This window comes from Dendrobates tinctorius, unplaced genomic scaffold, assembly GCF_039654945.1.
Source record: "Dendrobates tinctorius isolate UK_male_01 unplaced genomic scaffold, ASM3965494v1 ptg000024l, whole genome shotgun sequence".
Taxonomy (NCBI): Eukaryota; Metazoa; Chordata; class Amphibia; order Anura; family Dendrobatidae; genus Dendrobates; species Dendrobates tinctorius.
This window is the reverse complement of record NW_027361692.1, coordinates 8,245,072-8,266,648: the sequence shown is the minus strand read 5'-3', so window position 1 is coordinate 8,266,648 and position 21,577 is coordinate 8,245,072. Positions and strand designations below refer to the sequence as shown.

The 21,577-nt window shown below is 45.8% G+C and overlaps 1 protein-coding gene across 3 annotated transcripts in view; it reads right to left on the bottom strand.

The window, feature by feature from the left end:
• Positions 1-21,577, bottom strand: part of SLC17A5 (solute carrier family 17 member 5) — a 73,917-nt gene that overhangs the window by 31,400 nt on the left and 20,940 nt on the right. For all 3 annotated transcript variants that reach the window (XM_073569327.1, XM_073569329.1, XM_073569328.1), the window contains exon 3: positions 4,466-4,699. In XM_073569327.1, coding sequence (XP_073425428.1) covers positions 4,466-4,699 — 234 coding nt within the window. The remainder of the gene's footprint in view (positions 1-4,465; positions 4,700-21,577) is intronic.

Genomic DNA, 21,577 nt, shown 5'->3' with positions numbered 1-21,577 from the left:
TCGTCACCAGAGCTGCAGTCTGACAGGTAAGTAACGACCTGCCAACCGCTGCTACGTCGCTGGCGAGATCTGCCTGTTTGGCAGCTCACTAGCGACCATTTAGCGATGCACCAGCAATCCTGACCGGGTCGTATCGTGGTCGGCATCACTGGTGCATCGCTAAATGTAACGGTACCTTAAGATACACAGCTCAGCAGACAATATCACACCGAAGAGGACTAGATACACGGCTCAGCAGACACTATCACTCAGAAGAGGATTAGATACTCAGCTCAGCATACAGTATCACACATGAAATGATTAGATACATGGCTCAGCAGACAGTATCACACAGGATAGGATTAGATACACAGCTCAGCAGTCAGTATCACAGGATGGGATTAGATACACTGCTCAGCATACAGTATCACACATGGGAGGATTAGCTACACGGCTCAACAGGCTGTATCACACAGGAGAGGATTAGATACACAGCTCAGCACAGTATCACACAGGATGGGATTAGATACACGGCTCAGCACAGTATTACATGATGGGATTAGATACACAGCTCAGCACAGTATCACACAGGATGGAATTAGATACACGGCTCAGCACAGTATCACAGAGAGGATTGGATACACGGCTCAACAGAAAGTATCACACAGGAGAGGATTACATACACGGCTCAGCAGTCAGTATCACCCAGGATGGGATTAGATACACGGCTCCGCATACAGTATCACACAGAATGGGATTAGATACACGGCTCAGCAGTCAGTATCACACAGGATGGGATTAGATACACGTCTCCGCATACAGTATCACACAGGATGGGATTAGATACACGGCTCAGCATACAGTATCACACAGTAGAGTATTAGATACACGGCTCAGCAGTCAGTATCTCACAGGAGAGGATTAGATACACGGATCAGCACAGTATCACACAGGATGGGATTAGATACACGGCTCAGCATACAGTATCACACAGGATGGGATTAGATACACGGCTCAGCATACAGTATCACACAGGATGGGATTAGATACACGGCTCAGCATACAGTATCACACAGGATGGGATTAGATACATGGCTCAGCATACAGTATCACACAGGATGGGATTAGATACACGGCTCAGCATACAGTATCACACAGTAGAGTATTAGATACACGGCTCAGCAGTCAGTATTTCACAGGAGAGGATTAGATACACGGATCAGCACAGTATCACACAGGATGGGATTAGATACACAGCTCACCACAGTATCACACATTACTTGGCTCAGCACAATATCACACAGGATGGGATTAGATACACGGCTCAGCAGTAAGTATCACACAGGATAGGATTAAGGCCCCTTCACACATAGCGAGATCGCTAGCGATATCGCTAAAGCATCACCGATTTTGTGACGCAACAGCGATCTGGCTACATGTGACATGTACCTGCGACTCGGCTCCCTGCTGGATATCGCCGATCGCGCGAGATCGTCCTGGTCCATTTCTCGTCATCGGCTTCCTGCTGGCGCCGACGAGCGACTCCATGGACGCGGGCGGAATTCGTCACCAGAGCTGCAGTCTGACAGGTAAGTAACGACCTGCCAACCGCTGCTACGTCGCTGGCGAGATCTGCCTGTTTGGCAGCTCACTAGCGACCACTTAGCGACGCACCAGCGATCCTGACCGGGTCGTATCGTGGTCGGCATCGCTGGTGCATCGCTAAATGTAACGGTACCTTAAGATACACAGCTCAGCAGACAATATCACACAGAAGAGGACTAGATACACGGCTCAGCAGACACTATCACTCAGAAGAGGATTAGAAGAGGATTAGATACATAGCTCAGCATACAGTATCACACATGAAATGATTAGATACATGGCTCAGCAGTCAGTATCACACAGGATAGGATTAGATACACAGCTCAGTAGTCAGTATCACACAGGATGGGATTAGAAACACGGCTCAGCAGTCAGTATCACACAGGATGGGATTAGAAACACAGCTCAGCAGTCAGTATCACAGGATGGGATTAGATACACTGCTCAGCATACAGTATCACACATGGGAGGATTAGATACACGGCTCAACAGGCTGTATCATACAGGAGAGGATTAGTTACACAGCTCAGCACAGTATCACACAGGATGGGATTAGATACACGGCTCAGCACAGTATTACATGATGGGATTAGATACACAGTTCAGCACAGTATCACACAGGATGGAATTAGATACACAGCTCAGCACAGTATCACACAGGATAGGATTAGATACTCGGCTCAGCACAGTATCACACAGGATGGGATTAGATACACGGCTCAGCACAGTATCACAGAGAGGATTGGATACACGGCTCAACAGAAAGTATCACACAGGAAAGGATTACATACACGGCTCAGCAGTCAGTATCACACAGGATAGAATTAGATACTCGGCTCAGCACAGTATCACCCAGGATGGGATTAGATACACGGCTCCGCATACAGTATCACACAGGATGGGATTAGATACACGGCTCCGCATACAGTATCACACAGGATGGGAATAGATACACGGCTCAGCACAGTATCACAGGATGGGATTAGATACACAGCTCACCACAGTATCACACATTAGATACTCGGCTCAGCACAATATCACACAGGATGGGATTAGATAAACGGCTCAGCAGTAAGTATTACACAGGATAGGATTAAGGCCTCTTCACACATAGCGAGATCACTAGCGATATCGCTAAAGCATCACCGATTTTGTGACGCAACAGCGATATCGGTAGCAATCTCGCTACAAGTGACATGTACCTGCGACATGTCTCCCCACTGGATATCGCTGATCGCACGAGATCGTCCTGGTCCATTTCTCGTCATCGGCTTCCTGCTGGCGCCGACGAGCGACTCCATGGACGCGGGAGGAAGTAGTCACCAGAGCTGCTGTGTGACAGGTAAGTAACGACTGCCAACCGTTGCTACGTCGCTGGTGAGATCTGCCTGTTTGGCAGCTCACTAGCAACCATTTAGCGACAGTATCACACAGAAGAGGATTAGAAGAGGATTAGATACACAGCTCAGCATACAGTGTCACACATGGGAGGATTAGATACACGGCTCAGCAGGCTGTATCACACAGGAGAGAATTAGATACACAGCTCAGCACAGGGTCACACAGGATAGGATTAGATACACAGCTCAGCACAGTATTACATGATGGGATTAGATACACGGCTCAGCAGTAAGTATCACACAGGAGAGGATTGGATACACGGCTCAACAGAAAGTATCACAGGATAGGATTAGATACACGGCTCCGCAGACTATCACACAGGAGAGGATTAGATACATGGCTCAGCAGTCAGTATCACACATGGGAGGATTAGATACACCGCTCAGCAGGCTGTATCACACAGGAGAGGATTAGATACACAGCTCAGCATACAGTAACACACAGGATAGGATTAGATACACGGCTCAGCAGAGTATCACACAGGATGGGATTAGATACAGTGTCTCTTAAGTCCACGTTACACTAAACGATGCACCAGTGTTTCCGACAACGATACGACCTTGTCAGGATCGCTGGTGCATCGCTACATGATCACTGGTGAGCTGCCAAATAGGCAGCTTCACCAGCGAGGACGCGCCGGGAGCTGCCAGCACACAGGTTTCTAAGGTACACATTGGGTAACTAAGTGACGCGCATCGTTAAGTAACCTAGAGCACTGGGAGCGTAGCTGATCGTTGCTCTCCCGCTGCCACACGCAGCGATGCGCGCTGGCCAGCGGAAAAAGCAATGATCAAAAAACGGCCGTGCACGATCAGTGGTACCCGGCAGGGGGGCCGGTCGCTGATCCCCATCACACACAGCGATCTCGCTGGTGAGATCACTGTGGCGTCACAAAATCAGCGATCTCGCTAGCGAGATTGCTGTGTGTGACGGGGCCTTTACACTCCTGCAAAGCAAAATGGCAGCGCCCAGTGGCTGCAAAAATAATAAAAAAAAATCTTAAATAATCATTTTTAATATAAAAAAAAAATTATGGCACCTTCCCTTTAAAGGAGTTTTCTTAGTTGAAAAGTCTACAGTTAGTGACCCTGTGTGACTGCTGAATTGTGATAGTGTGCAATGCAGTGCAAGTGGGAGGTCACAAGACCATATGACATTTGCTTACTTTGGGTCATGTGCTGACTAGTCTCATCTCATCCAGCTTGTCAGCGTCCTATAGACAGAAGCAGTTCACAGTCTAGATGGCACTTGACTGCTCATGACAGTCACATACATGCGGCCTAGTGACCTCCCACAGTGTGCAATGTGAACAGAGTCTTCACCAACGCGAACACAAGGTTGGACGTTGGACCGTCCATGCATTCAAAGCAAAGCTCTTACACTGGTTAGAAAACGTCACTTGCTTCAAGTTTTCTGGTGTAGATCAAAAGTTCCTCCTGGAAAAAAAAAAAAAAAAAAAAAAAACACAAGAAAGTCTTACCTCTCCAAGCCCTTCCAATGCTCGAACAGCTATAAGGTATCCAGCACCTAAATCCGCAGCCAATGGTGTAAGGAGAGTGAAGACTGCAGTGCCCAGAATGCCGAATCCCAGTAACAGTTTGCCACCAATTCTGCCGGCCAAGTATCCACCAGGGATTTGAGTGAGAATGTATCCATAGAAGAAGGAACCAAGTATCCAGCCTTGGGTATCTGCATCCCAGTCATACTTCTTGCCCTTTAAGGTATTGAAATAATCAAGTAAGCATTGACGTTAACAAAGTTGTTTTTTTTAGAAATCATGCCAGAAAAAACAAACAAAAACAAAACAAACACTCTTCTGAGCACCGAGTCAACTTTCTCTATAAAGCCAGAGCTGTCAATCAAACAGGGGAGGGGGTGGAGATTGGGGAGGAGCTAGCAGGCAGGTGTACTTATATGATTGACCCCACCATGAAGCAGAGTGCTTGCGCTTTGTCAGCACAGAATGACTATTCTAACGGAGACCCATTCATTTATACCCTACTGCATCATCAGTCTGTGTGACTAGATGTTCTTTTGCATCTCTACTGGTTGAACGATAACTACACCATGAGGCATTTAGCTCGGTGGTTATGGTGAAGAATACCTATACACAACGTATTAAGCTAAACCTCAGATCATACGACTAGAGTTGAGCGAAACGGGTCGAACAATTTCAAAAGTCGCCGACTTTTGGCAAAGTTGGGTTTCATGAAACGAAACCCGACCCTAGGATGAGGTCGGCCACGAGGTCTGCGACTTACGTGCCAAAGTCGCTTTTCAAAAGTTTGTTTAGCGCTCTTTTTCAGCCAATCAGGATCCACGGACACTGTGGGCAACGTGATGACATAGGCACGGGTCACCACCATCTTTCAGAAGGGCATGCAAGTGATTGGCTTGCTTTGGTGGGCGTCACAGGGGTTATAAAAGGGCGTGCACGCCGACCGCCATCTTACTTCTGCTGATCTTAGCATAGGGAGAGGTTGCTGATTCTGTAGGGAGAGCGTTAGGCAGGGAAGAAGACAAAAAAACTGCTTCTGCTGCTAGCGATTTTGCCTGTACAACACACCAGTCACTGTGTGTGCAGTGCAAGGGGAGGCTATATTGTGGTGGATCAGCGGTGTTGGTTGTTAGGCTGCCTTCCAAGGCTTCCTGACAGCTGCATTGCTGTTTCCCCACTGCTCTGCAAACTGCTTTTTTAAAAGCAATCCCAATTTTTTTTTTGTCCTGCTAAGGTACTGAGCGTGCATTTTTTCACACCATACAGCGGTGTACGCTCCTCACACAGTACCGTGTAACGGCTGTTATCACAGCCACAGTGAAGCTGTGTGTCACTGTGGAAGGATAAGTGGAGGACTTGTTCCGTTCTTACAGACCTACACTCTAGGGAGATTCCTATTCTGTCCAATTCTACAATTCACTTTTTTCACACCTGTGCCATCGAGCCTGTGACATAGCGCTCTGATATTCAGTGGGCCTTACACAATCCAAAAGTGTCCAGTGTCCACAAGTGTCTGCAGAAACTCAAAATCTCCCTTATCCTGTAGTCACTTTTTTCACACCTGTGCCATCGAGCCTGTGACATAGCGCTGTGATATTCAGTGGGCCTCACACAATCCAAGTGTCCAGTGTCCACAAGTGTCTGCAGATATTCAAAATCTCCCTTATCCTGTAGTCACTTTTTTCACACCTGTGCCATCGAGCCTGTGACATAGCGCTCTGATATTCAGTGGGCCTCACACAATCCAAAAGTGTCCAGTGTCCACAAGTGTCTGCAGAAATTCAAAATCTCCCTTATCCTGTAGTCACTTTTTTCACACCTGTGCCATCGAGCCTGTGACATAGCGCTCTGATATTCAGTGGGCCTCACACAATCCAAGTGTCCACAAGTGTCTGCAGAAATTCAAAATCTCCCTTATCCTGTAGTCACATTTTTCACACCTGTGCCATCGAGCCTGTGACATAGCGCTGTGATATTCAGTGGGCCTCACACAATCCAAGAGTCCAGTGTCCACAAGTGTCTGCAGAAATTCAAAATCTCCCTTATCCTGTAGTCACTTTTTTCACACCTGTGCCATCGAGCCTGTGACATAGCGCTGTGATATTCAGTGGGCCTCACACAATCCAAGTGTCCAGTGTCCACAAGTGTCTGCAGATATTCAAAATCTCCCATGTCCTATAGACACCTTGTACCTTGTTTTACATTACTATATAGTTTGTTGGATTTTGTCTACATTTCTACCAAAAATGAGGAAGGCTGGTGGAAGAGGCCGTGGAATTGGGCGGGGGTTGGCAGCTGGTAATGATGGTGTTGGTGGTGGATCTGATGGTACTGGCAAAAGCAAAATAGGACCGAATGCAGGAGGTGTTGAGCCTGCGTCATCGTCTGGCTCCATAAGGCTTCGAAGGCTTAGTTTTCTAGGAGTTGGCAAACCGCTTTTAACGCCAGAGCATCAGGAAAAAGTTTTGTCTTACATTGCTGACTCAGCCTCCAGCTCTATCGCCTCCTCTTCTGAAGTTGTAAAAAGTAAAAGCACTGAGTCGTCATTGGAGGCTCATGTTCATGAACCACACCTTTCCTTGTGTCCTTCACCCCAACCAAGATTGAAGGATGATGCAGGCCATACTACTGATTACTCTATGGAGCTGTTTTCACATACCATGCCTGGATTATCAAGTGAAATGGTGAATTACCCAGGCCAAGATGAATCTGACATGGAGTGCACTGATGCACAGCCGCTGATAGATGATTCTGCTGGTACATTCACTCAGAGCACTACATTGTCCTCGCAGTGTACAGAGCCAGATTCTGACCCTGATGAGACTCAGGTGCCCCTTCCCGCACACTATACCACCATACACGGTGACACAGAGGAAGGTGCACATGACATAGAAGAGGAGGTGATGGATGACCCAGTTGATGACCCAGATTGGCATCCATTGGGGGAAGAGGGTGCTGCTTCCAATAGCTCAGATAAGGAGCATCCACAGCAGACATCGACATCGCAACAGCTGTTATCTGGCAGGCCCGGAGCACTCCAAAGACAGGTTCCAAACATCAAAAGAGTTGCTGGACAGCTTGTCCAGAGGGTCAAAAGATCACAGCGTGCTAGGCCGCAAAATGTCTGCCAAAGTAGGAAGAGTGCAGTGTGGCACTTTTTTGAACAAAATCCTCATGATCAGGCCAAGGTTATCTGTAAGAAGTGCGCAAAGACCTTTAGCCGAGGGAAAAATCTGAAAAATTTGAATACCAGTTGCATGCTTAGACATTTAACCAGCATGCACTTGCAAGCGTGGACACAACACCAAACCTCAAGTGCCACATGTGCAACTGATCACAACGAAGGTAGTCAGCAACGCTACATTGTTTCCCCCACTGTAAGCCCACCGGTTAGCACAGCAGCAAATGTTGAGGTGTCGTTGCAAGGCCACAGCAGTCAGGGAATCCCACTGTTATATCAACGAAAGACTGAATCTAGGCCATCAGAAAGAACACCAACTCCATCACCATCATCAACCCTCTCTCAGTCCGCCCTGTCCACCGCTACTTCCACCATATGCAGCTCTCAAGTCCAGCTCACCCTCCCAGACACTATGAGCAGGTCAAGAAAGTACTCAGTCTCTCATCCGCGTACACTGGGTTTGAACGCCCACATTGCCAAACTAATCTAGTTTGAGATGATGCCCTATCGGTTGGTGGAAAGCGCAGCTTTCCGCGAACTCATGGCCTATGCAGTACCACGCTATGACCTACCCAGTCACCACTTCTTCTCTCGCAAAGCCATCCCAGCCCTCCACCATCATGTGAAAGACCGCATTGTCCATGCACTCAAGCAGTCAGTGAGTGGAAAGGTGCACCTCACAACTGATGCATGGTCCAGTCGGCATGGCCAGGGCCGTTACGTGTCCATCACTGCGCACTGGGTTAATGTGGTGGATGCAGGGTCCACAGGGGACAGCGGTGGTGGGACAGTGCTGCCTAGCCCACGGTATAGGAAACAGTTGGCTGTAGGCGTTCCACCCTCCTCCTCCTCCTCCTCCAGAAGCGAAAGCTCGTCCACAGAGCGCAGTCGTACGAGCACTCCATCTGCAGCTGCCACTGTTGCACACAAGGTGTCCCCCTATCGAGCAGCTAGTGGAAAGCGTCAGCAGGCTGTGTTGCAGATGATGTGTTTGGGCGACAGACACACCGCCGAGGTGCTGGCCGAGTACTTGAAGTGACAAACTGAGTCATGGCTGGGCAGTGTACATCTTGAGGCAGGCAAGGTAGTTAGTGATAACGGCCGTAATTTTGTGGCAGCCATAGCCCTTTCAAAACTCAGCCACATACCTTGCTTGGCTCACACCTTGAACCTGGTGGTGCAGTGCTTCCTCAAAAATTATCCGGAGTTAACAGCCCTGCTCCATAAGGTGCGAAGACTGTGCGCGCACATCCGCCGGTCGCCTGTACACTCCGTTCGTATGCAGAAGCTGCAGCGATTGCTCCACCTTCCCAACCACCGCCTCATTATCGACATTGCAACAAGGTGGAACTCCACCCTGCACATGGTGGAGCGGCTGTGCGAGCAGAGGCAGGCCATAATGCATTTGTGGGAGGATACACGGCCAGGTACTTTGAGAGCAGACATGGAGTTGACAGGTGTGCAGTGGTCGAAGCTGAAAGACCTCTGTAAAGTCCTTCAGTGTTTTGAGGAATGCACACGGCTGGTAAGCGCAGACGACACCATCCTAAGCATGAGCATCCCACTTATGCGTCTGCTCATGCAAACTTTGACGCACCTTAAGGAGCAGGCGTCTGCAGCCAACGTTGACGAGGAGGAAGAGGTGGAGGGAATCCTTGATGACATTCAGCCATTGTCTGCTCAGGGACCTCTCCTGGACGAGTTGGAGGAAGAAGAGGAGGAGGAGGATGATGATGGGGATGATTACTTAGGGGAGGAGGATGCATCTCGTGGGGCAAGTGAAAATGTTGGCGTGGCAAGGTCTGGTACAGGGTTTGTGCGTGACTGGAGGGATGTGGATTTGCCAGAAAGTGCTCCTCCAACCAGCACTCGCAGTGCATCATTGACACCGGGAACATTGGCCCACATGTCAGATTATGCCTTGCGGATCCTAAAAAGGGACCCCCGCATTGCCAAAATGATGAACAATGACGACTACTGGTTGGCCAGCATCCTGGATCCACGCTATAAAGGCAAATTACAAAACATCATGCCACAGGAGAACCTTGACCTAATATTGGCTAATAAACAAGCAACTCTGGTAAATCGGTTGCTTGAGGCATTCCCAGCACACAGCAGCGGTGATGGTTCTCACACGAGCCGTACGGGCCGGGGGCAGCTTGGCAGAGGTGTTCATGGTGCACACAGCAGAAGTGGCGTTGGAGACAGGGGTTTCATGACAATGTTGTGGACTGATTTTTCAAGTACCGCTCACACAACTGGTAATACAGCATCGATGGAAAGTGACAGGAGACAGCAGTTGTCAACTATGGTTACAAACTACTTTTCCTCCCATATCGATGTTCTCCCACACAGGTCATTCCCCTTTGACTATTGGGCCGCTAAACTGGACACCTGGCCTGAATTGGCACAATATGCCTTACAGGAGCTCGTTTGCCCAGCTGCAAGTGTGCTATCGGACAGAGTCTTCAGTGCAGCTGGATCAATCCTGACAGAAAAAAGGACCCGTCTGTCAACCCAAAATGTGGATGATCTAACCTTCATTAAAATGAACCATGCATGGGTTTCCAAGGATTTTGTCCCACCTTCCCCTGATGACACATAGGGTGACAGAAAAATGGCTTGCTTTGGTCCACCTCTTCCTGGGACTTGACCTATTTCGCCTTTTGCATCAGCTGAATGTCCAACATCAACATATGCCACTTTCTAAAACTCCCCCCCATGGCCGGGGTCACCACCTAGCGCACGACACCGTGCGAGTGCCGTTGCCCTGGACAGGTGGGTAGGCCGACTCTTGGGCGCGGGCACTGGCACAGGGTCCCTCATAGTGCAATCAAGTGTCTCTGACGGTGGTGGTGCACACCCGCCGTCAGACACACCGCCGTACTGAGGGGCCCAGTGCCAGTACCGACGCCCACGAGTGGGCCCCCCTTGCTTGGGCAGGGCCCCAGCATTTGCAATCTTTACCTCTCCCTGCTCCTCCGCTGTGCAGTCTGGGCCGTCAAATCCATACTGTGCCTGACACCGTCTGAGCCTGCCTCCTGATGTATAGACATATCTTTTGAATGTGTATGCTATCCATACATGTTATCCGGGGATACGGTACCCTTTCTCGCCTTTGTGCAATCACGTGCAAGCCATACTGGGCCTAACACCGTCTGAGCCTGCCTCCTGATGTATAGACATATCTTTTGAATGTATACGCTATCCATACATGTTATCCGGGGATACGGTACCCTTTCTCACCTTTGTGCAATCACGTGTAATCCATACTGGGACTGAGAACGGCTGGCAAGCTGTTAAGCAAGCTACAGCACCTGTGGTTTGCACACGTAAGTTTTTCATTTTTTCAGGAATGTCGGTTAGGCCTAATTCCGGAACTGCGGTTGACCTGCACTTACTGGGAAATCATCGTTCGCGAGAAATAATTGTAATCAGTGATCCCCATCACTAATGTTGTTCAGCGGGTTATCTGCACCTGTAAGCGACAGACGCTGGCCTTTTCAGTGTAGCGCACATGCAGCCACGGACATGTAAGGGCATGACACACCAGTTATTGGCCAATCTCATGTGCCAGAGCCTCACGTGTCCCTCTAGTAAGCCGGACTCGGACCGCGGGGCATGACGGAGTCTCGTTCGTTAACGGAATTAAGCTTGCAGTGTGTGCATCTGTTCTGTAGCTGGCATGGTTGAGGTTGCCCGTGTTGAGTCAAATTACGCCGTAGGCTCCACTCCTGGTGGTGCCCTTCTGGACATTCCTTTAAGGTTCAGCTTTGCAACCATACTGCCCACGTAAAACAAACACTTTGCCTTCATGAACGCTGTTTGGAGGGTCATGACTCGTGGGAATAACGCCTCCCAATCAGTTAACCTGCTAGAGAGATCCTTCGTTGCTCCCAAGCATGACATCACACTCCCTAGGAGGAAGGTAATGCCACTGTGGCGACCGTACTCCTGGGGGCGACACAAGTGCACTGATGCCCAGCCACTGCTCGATGAATCTGCTGGTACATTGACCCAGACCACTACATTCCCCTCGCACGCTACACGGCCTGAATCTGACCCTGATGAAACTCAGGTTACCCTTCCCATATACAGTTCCATCTTACACGGTGACAAAGAGGAAGCTGCAGATGAAAGTGCAGGTTCGGCCCACCCGCCATCAGACACACCACCGTACTATCATGGGCCCTGTGCCAGTGCCGTCGCCAACGAGTGGGCCCCCCCTGCTTGCTCAGGATCACAGCACTTGCAAGGTTGAAATACTGTGCAGTGAGATGGAAGATGGGGACGACGAGGAGTCCAGACTAGTACAGGGATTCCCTAGCGAGGAGACTTATTTCATTGTTTTCAATGTTGGGATAGCAATTTTTGGGGAGCACTATACTCTGGAGAATGATAGATGGGGCCCACCATACACTGGAACATTCCAAAGGTGGACATCAGACACTGGAGCAGCATTTACAGGGCCCATTATACACTAGAGCATTAGAAATGGGGCCCATTATGTTTGGAGCATTATTTGGGCCCATAAGACAGTGGAGCTTCATCCATGGGGACCATCATATACTGTAGCATTATGTGGAGCGCATCATATACTGTTTCAAACATTATATGGGACCAATGATTCTGTATGGAGAAATAGATGGGCCTCGTCATGAGATGTAAAAAGTGTAGTATTTTTCATTGTACTATACCGCTATTTCTCTGCCGTATCGGAGCATGATGAGTAGTGGTATGTGTTGAAGGGGCGCTCTTTCGCCCAGGGCACATGAAAACCTGGAGCCAGCCCTACCCCTCCCACAACTTTAGCCAAATAACCCCCATTTTTCAGTGCGTAACTTGTATTATGAAGTTAATTAAGGTTGACCAGCTTAAGTAAGAAGAATTGATGCTTTTGGCATTCAAATGAGCACTGTAGGTGTGTTTCCTGTCCTCCTCTCACTGCCGACTTTTATTCCCCATTGACTTATATTGGGTTTCGTGTTTCGGGACGACCCTGACTTTTCCCTATAATCGGCCGATCTTGCTCGACCCGACTTTTGGAAAAGTCGGGTTTCACGAAACGAAACTCGACCATAAAAAAACAAAAGTCGCTCAACTCTACATACGACCTATAATAAAAGGGATCTGAAAGTCCATCATCTGACCACTGGAAGTGGAGAGATTGGAGGAGCGAGAGTATATATATATATATATATATATATATATATATATATATATATATATATATATATATATATATATATATATATATACACACACACACACACACATACACACACACACACATACACACACACACACATACACAGTTGTGGCCAAAAGTATTGACACCCCTGCAATTCTGTCAGACAATACTCCGTTTCTTCCTGAAAATGATTGCAAACACAAATTCTTTGGTATTATTATCTTCATTTAATTTGTCTTAAACGAAAAAAAACACAAGAGAATGAAGCAAGAAGCAAAACATTGATCATTTCACACAAAACTCCAAAAATGGGCCAGACAAAAGTATTGGCACCCTCAGCCTAATACTTGGTTGCACAACCTTTAGCTAAAATAACTGCGACCAACCGCTTCCGGTAACCATCAATGAGTTTCTTACAATGCTCTGCTGGAATTTTAGACCATTCTTCTTTGGCAAACTGCTCCAGGTCCCTGATATTTGAAGGGTGCCTTCTCCAAATTGCCATTTTTAGATCTTTCCACAGGTGTTCTATGGGATTCAGGTCTGGACTCATTGCTGGCCACCTTAGAAGTCTCCAGTGCTTTCTCTCAAACCATTTTCTAGTGCTTTTTGAAGTGTGTTTTGGGTCATTGTCCTGCTCGAAGACCCATGACCTCTGAGGGAGACCCAGCTTTCTCACACTGGGCCCTACATTATGCTGCAAAATTTGTTGGTAGTCTTCTGACTTCATAATGCCATGCACACGGTCAAGCAGTCCAGTGCCAGAGGCAGCAAAGCAACCCGAAAACATCAGAGAACCTCCGCCATGTTTGACTGTAGGGTGTGTGTTTTTTTCTTTGAATGCCTCTTTTTTTCTCCTGTAAACTCTATGTTGATGACTTTGCCCAAAAAGCTCTACTTTTGTCTCATCTGACCAGAGAACATTCTTCCAAAACGTTTTAGGCTTTTTCAGGTAAGTTTTGGCAAACTCCAGCCTGGCTTTTTTATGTCTCGGGGTAAGAAGTGGGGTCTTCCTGGGTCTCCTACCATACAGTCCCTTTTCAATCAGACGCTGACGGATAGTACGGGTTGACACTGTTGTACCCTCGGACTGCAGGGCAGCTTGAACTTGTTTGGATGTTAGTCGAGGTTCTTTATCCAACATCAGCACAATCTTGCGTTGAAATCTCTTGTCAATTTTTCTTTTCCGTCCACATCTAGGGAGGTTAGCCACAGTGCCATGGGCTTTAAACTTCTTGATGACACTGCGCACGGTAGACACAGGAACATTCAGGTCTTTGGAGATGGACTTGTAGCCTTGAGATTGCTCATGCTTCCTCACAATTTGGTTTCTGCAGTCCTCAGACAGTTCTTTGGTCTTCTTTCTTTTCTCCATGCTCAATGTGGTACACACAAGGACACAGGACAGAGGTTGAGTCAACTTTAATCCATGTCAACTGGCTGCAAGTGTGATTTAGTTATTGCCAACACCTGTTAGGTGCCACAGGTAAGTTACAAGTGCTGCTAGTTATACAAATTAGAGAAGCATCACATGATTTTTCGAACAGTGCCAATACTTTTGTCCACCCTCTTTTTAATGTTTGGTGTGGAATTGTGTTTTTTCATTTAAGACAAATTAAATGAAGATAATAATAACAAAGAATTTGTGTTTGCAATAATTTTCAGTAAGAAACTGAGTATTATCTGACAAAATTGCAGAGGTGTCAATACTTTTTGCCACAACTGTACATACAAGAAAGTGCAAGTTATATGCGTCAATCCTATATAATTTTAAAGTGCAGGTCTGATACCTAGACAGCCCTTTATAAATACCTACCTTAAGCACTTACCCACTTTTGTAATTACATTATTAAATTCCCTACACTTCTCCCTATCCTGCATATTCTTATTTAACATCCCAGAAATGTCACAGGAGGCTGGGGCTGCACTCGCTTCTCTGCAGTGTCGTCAAGAGAGCCATGCTGTGGTCACTTACCACTGCATCTGTCACCAGTGACCCTTAATGACAACCAGGTTCAGTAGAGGGAATCGAGAAGTGACCACATCTTCAGTCGCAGCCGTCACAGTCACTGCTTCTAACACTGTAGTCTCTTTCCCTGAATAGTCATCAGGGATAAAGGCAGTGCGGGTGACATCAGCGCCGACCCTAATGACGATTCGTTTGAGGGTGGTATCATGTGCTCTTATACATGACTCTCTGTTTTTAAAAGTTAAGATATGCAAATTGCCTCTTCAGAGAGAAAGAGGACTTGAGCTGTATAGCGCCACCTGTTGGTAGTAGCGATCCTAAAAGTTGAGAGGTATGCCCTTCTGTGACTCCGCTTATGAGCCATGATCCCACAACTTTTCATGGTCTGGGGAAAGGTCACAATTAGGACTTTTGCAATGGAGGTTCCATGGTTTCCATGTACCCACCTTAGAGGACCTAATTTGTTTTGAATGAGGGCATTACTTATTTTGATTGGGGCACCTTTAGTTTTTTTTTTTTTCAGGGGGAGGTGTTACTTTAAGGGGACACTCAGGGTTGTTTATTACTTGAGGGGGGCACTTGGGACACTAACATTCTAAGCATATGGGACATGATTACTGTCATGTATACGGGCCTTATTACTATTATTTAAAGACTGGGTTAATAATAATAATAATAGTATTTATATAGAGTCAAAACATGAAATAAAATGATAATTATCCCAATCTTTAAATAATAGTAATAAGGCCCGCTTACATGACAGTAATAATGTCCCATATGCTTGGAATGTTATAAAAATGTCCAAAGTGCTCCCTTCAGGTAATGAACCGTGGCTTCTCTGTTCCATGTTGTAGGTGCAGGCAGGGTGGGGAGTTTGTATTGGCCGGCAATAGTTGGGGACGGTGCTGGACGTATGAGAAGTAAAATGGGTATTCTAATATAAGCAGATTTATAAGACATATGTCATGTTGATGAGTGACAGAAGAAAGTGAATGATTCCAATTAGAAATAATGTCACTGCCCTGTTTATAACTGTACAGTAATCTCTTATATGGTTAGTTGGACTGGGATCTACGGTACTTCTAATACTATATGGTCACTGTTTGGGGGTGAGCGTGATCTTTTTTAATAGTGTGTTTTTTTTATTTTTTTTTACAGTTTGGTTCTATTTAGTCATTATGTAGTGGTAGGTGTACAGTTAATATTGGTCTGTGTACAGTGTGTGTTTATTAGTAGTCATTTTAGTAATGGTCTATGTATAGAGTGTTTTAATATGTAGGTAATGCTTATTCCTGGCTTAGCAGCAACATTCGTATACAACAAATATGTATATATTCTCCTTTAAGTGGCGGGAAGATCGTATGGGGTAGGCATGTATTATGGAGCTTGGGCCTCTCATCTTTTAGGCTGTGTGCCCACCAGGGCTGTGGAGTCGGTAAGCCACAGTTGCGACTCCGACTCCTGGATTTTATCAGGCTCCGACTCCTTCATAAATGGCAAAATCATAACGACAAATTTACTGTTGTAAAATATTAAACATCGTGCTTATTCAGTTTCTCACCATCATATAAGTAATCAGACCACTTAGCGCAAAAACTACATTTATTAGAATACAATTAGAATATAGCAAATAACTTTTATAAACTTTTCTAAACTGTAAGTAAATATGCAATAAACACTTTTATGCAGTTAATAAGAAGAAATCTATAAATTTGTCCTCAGAAAAAGTATTGCCTCTGTCAGATCCTCCTTCATGGATGCCCTCAAATCTGATCTAATTATTTTGAGAGCAGAGAACAACCTCTCTACACTAACTTGTGTTGGTGGCAAAGCAGTAACCACTCGGGCAACATCTCTGACAATGTCAGGATACAGAGGAATCGCTTGTTGCACTGTTATTTTTGATGAACGGTCAAATTTCTCAATTTCTTTTAGTGCACATGAAAAATTCTGCTGAAATGTACTGGCTGTGTTCCTTGATGGGGATGACTCTTCTTCTATGCGGGAACGCTTTGCACGGTCCTTGTGATCCAAATATTTTTCGAAATTAAATTCTTCATCAGTTGATGATGAGGGTGAAGATGTGGCAGGACGACCAAATTCTTCTTGTTCCTCCTGACTGTTCTGCAACCCTTTCATCCTTACTGCTATTTCAAACAGAGCTTCTTTTCCTTTACTTAGCTGTTGATCATCTAGAAGAATCCGATGCATTGGGTCTACATATACAGCTGCCAAAAGATTGTTATTTTGTAATAGTAGCTCCTCTTTCCGTTTCATTGATGTAGCAATGCCACTTGCAATTAACCCTCCTCTTTGGGACAGGCGAAACATCAGGTTCTTCCACTCTTTTAAGAAAATACCTGGAGTTAAGTCCTCTGCTTGTAATTTTTTAGTCACTGTAAATGGGTGCTCTAGCAATTTTTCCAGCTCAGTCACCTGATTCCACCGACTTTCATTTAGCGTCAGTTGAGGGTTAGCCATGTCTACAAGAAAGGTTTTCAGTTCAACCAAGCGCTGAATCATTAAGTAAGTACTGCCCCATCGTGTGGCTTGATCAATAATTGCCCCTTTTCCAGCACGTCTCTTCAAAATTGAGTCAACTTTAGGGGTTCTGGCAACAGTAGCCAATTTTCTCACCTTGCCAATCAGTGCAGCAGCATGTCCTTCTTGCAGACTGTCTCTTATAGCCAGCTGTAGCGTATGCACAACACAGCGCATGTGATGAAAGAAAGAACATATTGACACAGTTTCAACAAGATCATCTAAACTATCATGTTGCTGTTCATCTGAAGCATCTTCAGTTTGCTCCTCAGTTACAATACTGTGTTCCTCTATTTCAAACATTTCTGTGTCTGTGGACCCAGAATGTTCTTCTAGCTGCTGGTCACCATCATTACTCTCATTCATTAGCTTAATAGTACTTATCATATTTGAAGCATTGTCAGTTACGACAGAAAGAACTTGCTCTTTTTTAAGTTCATAGTCTTACAGAACCTTTTCCACCAAGACCTGGAGAAACTCACTGGTGTGATGAGCTTTGGTGTCTTTTACTGCCAATGTCTTGGTAACTATTTCATTTTTGTCACAAACAAATCGGACATTGATGGCAAAATAGTTCACTCTGTGACGTGTGCAGGCATCCATTTTAAGAAAAAGAAAGCGTCCCTTGAGAGTTTTTTTAAGTTCTTCCTTTTGTTTAAAAGCTTCTTCGATTACTAATTTTCTAATACTCTCTCTCTCTCCAGAGAAACACCAAGCTTGCGGGCCATTTCCCCATTCAGACACATAAAAGCTGGTCGTGAAAATAATGAAATAGGCACACTATCCTTTACAACAAGCTCTATGATCTGTTTTTTAAATGTATCTACTGTCATTGTCACAGTAACTTTGTCACTGACAAAATATCTTGCAACTGATGGCTGCAAAGTTCTCTGCTCCTTTGTTTGGCTGGAAGAGCTGGGCACTGGTTTGGATGCAGTCTTTCTCATCCACTGCTTTCAGTACTTCTGGATGAAAGCGCTGTAAATGTCTCTTTAGATTAGAAGCTCTGGTAGGAGCATTTTTATCTTTGCCTGAATATGCACTCATCTTGGCTTCACAGCATTTGTTTTCGTCTGGATCATTTGTCATACACTGACAGACATAATGTTTTCTATCTTGAGTGATGGTGAAATGTTCAAATACAGCTGATTTAATGTGATGCTTATTTGACATTCTCAGGTTTTTAATTCTGCATTCACAATCCAAATGACAATTGTTTTTCCTAAAAACAATTGTACAAAATTATTGCCAGGTCGTACAACTGATATAGTGGTCAGTAATACTGTTATTATTCCTCATGTACTCACAGTTAACTGATGCAAAGTTTGTTGAAAGGATAATACTTCTTACAGTCTTCCTCTTCTGAGTAGCAGGCAGCTGTGAGATGCTTGGAAGACGCACACCTAGTATGATCTAGTCTAGAGGAGGAGCTTTACTACTAAGAATTTGCAACACATTTTCACTTTCAGTTTCATACATTGTAAGTAGGGGGGTTGGGGCAGCATGAGGTTAACCAAGTATAAGATTAGATAAGGGCAGTGGAGAACAGTGACACACAAGAAGTAAGAAATGTCTCTATCTCCAGCAGAACTGCTTATCACTGTTGTTCATAGTTTGATAGAACATATATATTTGAGTAACATTTATAAAATTCATATGAAAGTTCAATTATGAAATATTAATACATTTTTTTTAAAGCTGGAGTCGGAGTCGGTACATTTCTACCGACTCCAACCAAAACTAACTCCGACTCCACGACTCCGACTCCACAGCCCTGGTGCCCACGTTGAGTTTTTTAAGCATTTCCGCAGCGTTTGTGCTGGCTCCTTTTGGAAGTGCATTGAGCAGCAAGATGGTGTGCTGGTAAAAGGGGAAAAAAAAAAAAATCTTTTAAATCTTCTGCCTGAGCGAGTGTGAACGAGCTGAGTGTGACCTGAGCGTAAGTGCGAACTGTGGTAAGTGTGTGACTTGAGATTCAGTGAAGAGGTGTTTGGAAAACCTATAACAAATACCTGTGTGAGTTGCTGAATTGTAGGTTGCCGAGTGCTTTCTACCTATTCAATTTTTGGGGGGCTTGTTTAACCTATTTTTTTTTTCTCTCTAATCTTTAATCTCTTATTTTACTATCTGTGTTTTTAAGGGTTAACTATATTGCATTTAAATCTTGAGGTGTAACTATATTCACAAGGGGTTAATTATGGGTGGGAGCTCATACAGTAATTAAGGGTTTATAAGGGGCAGCTGGTTGGGGCTTAACTCCTTTTGGAAGTGCATTGAGCAGCAAGGTGGTGTGCTGGTAAAAGGGGAAAAAGAAAAAAAAATCTTTTAAATCTTCTGCCTGAGCGAGTGTGAACGAGCTGAGTGTGACCTGAGCGTAATTGCGAACTGTGGTAAGTGTGTGACTTGAGATTCAGTGACTTTGGATTCAGGGAGTTTCAAAGGGAGTTATTACTGAATTACTGTTATATTTTATTAATACTTTTTATTTTATTTTTGCTTATCTTTCCTGTCTGGTGCAATCCCCATTAGGATGTGCTCCACTATTGCCAATGCCATCCAGTGCACGTCTTGCCGCATGTATGAAATCCTTGAACAGCCGGTCGAGGGTGCATACTGCTGTGCGAGATGTGAGCACGTTGTGCATTTGGAAGCCCAGATACTGGATCTAAATGTGCAGCTGGCAACACAGATCCATAGACAATATGAAAAGGAGTCTTCTGCTCACAGAGCAGACGCTCAATGGGATAGATGAGGGGGGGGATGCTAGGTTGGAGCTGCAGGACAATGAAGCAGCTAGCTGGGTGACAGTTAGAAGGCGGGGTAGAGGGAAGAGCACCAGGGAGGCTAGTCCTGATCTGGCACACCCCAATAAGTTTGCTAAGTTGGCAGATGAGGGGAGTGTTAGTGCAGGAGTAGCACTGCTGCAGCAAGGCATGTCCTCTGAAAGCCGGAGGAGTGTGTGCTCCAGTAAGGGGGGAAATAGGAGAGCAGGGAGGGCCAGACAGGTTCTGGTAGTGGGAGACTCAATTATTAGGGGAACAGATAGGGCAATCTGTCACAAAGACAGGGATCGTCGAACGGTGTGCTGCCTACCTGGCGCTCGAGTCCGACACATCGCTGATCAGGTTGACAGATTACTGGGAGGGGCTGGTGAGGATCCAGCGGTCATGGTGCACATTGGCACAAATGACAAAGTTAGAGGTAGGTGGAAGGTCCTTAAAGATGATTTCAGGGAATTAGGCTGTAAGCTTAAAGCAAGGACCTCCAAGGTGGTATTTTCGGAAATACTTCCTGCACCACGTGCCACGCTAGAGAGTCAACGGGAGATTAGGGAGGTTAATAAGTGGCTCAGGAATTGGTGTAGGAAGGAGGGGTTTGGGTTCCTGCAGAACTGGGCCGCCTTCTTAGTTGGCTACAGGCGGGCTGCACCTCAATGGGGAGGGTGCAGCTGTGCTGGGGGAGAAAATGGCTAGAAGGTTGGAGGAGTGTTTAAACTAGGCACGGGGGGGTGGGGAGGGTATTCCTTTTATAGGAGGGGAAGACAGTGCAGATAGAGACCTGGGCACAAATAATGAGATTGGGGGTGGAGGTGGCATGGGGGGGTGGGGTTAGAACAGTTAAGAATTTAAGAAAGAATAGAGGTACAGAGAGATACATAATGTGCATGTATACTAATGCCAGAAGCCTCGCCAACAAGATGGAGGAATTGGAGTTAATGTTGTTGGAGCATAATTATGACATGGTGGGGATATCTGAGACATGGCTGGACGAGAGCCATGACTGGGCGGTTAATTTACAGGGCTATAGTCTGTTCAGAAATGACCGTACTAATAAACGAGGGGGAGGCGTGTGTTTATATGTAAAATCATCCTTAAAACCCATCCTTCATGATAATATATATGAATCTAATGAAAATGTAGAGTCCCTGTGGGTAGAGATAAGGGGAGGGGGGAAAAATAATAAATTACTGATAGGGGTTTGTTATAAGTCTCCAAAAATAATGGAAGCAATAGAGAATATCCTCATAAAGCAAATAAATGAAGCAGCGACTCAAGGAGAAGTCATTATTATGGGGGACTTCAACTACCCTGAAAGATATTGGGGAACCGAAACCTGCAGTTCCAGCAAAGGTAATAGGTTTCTGACAACGATGAGAGACAATTACCTTTCACAACTGGTTCAGGACCCAACAAGAGGGGGGCACTGCTAGAC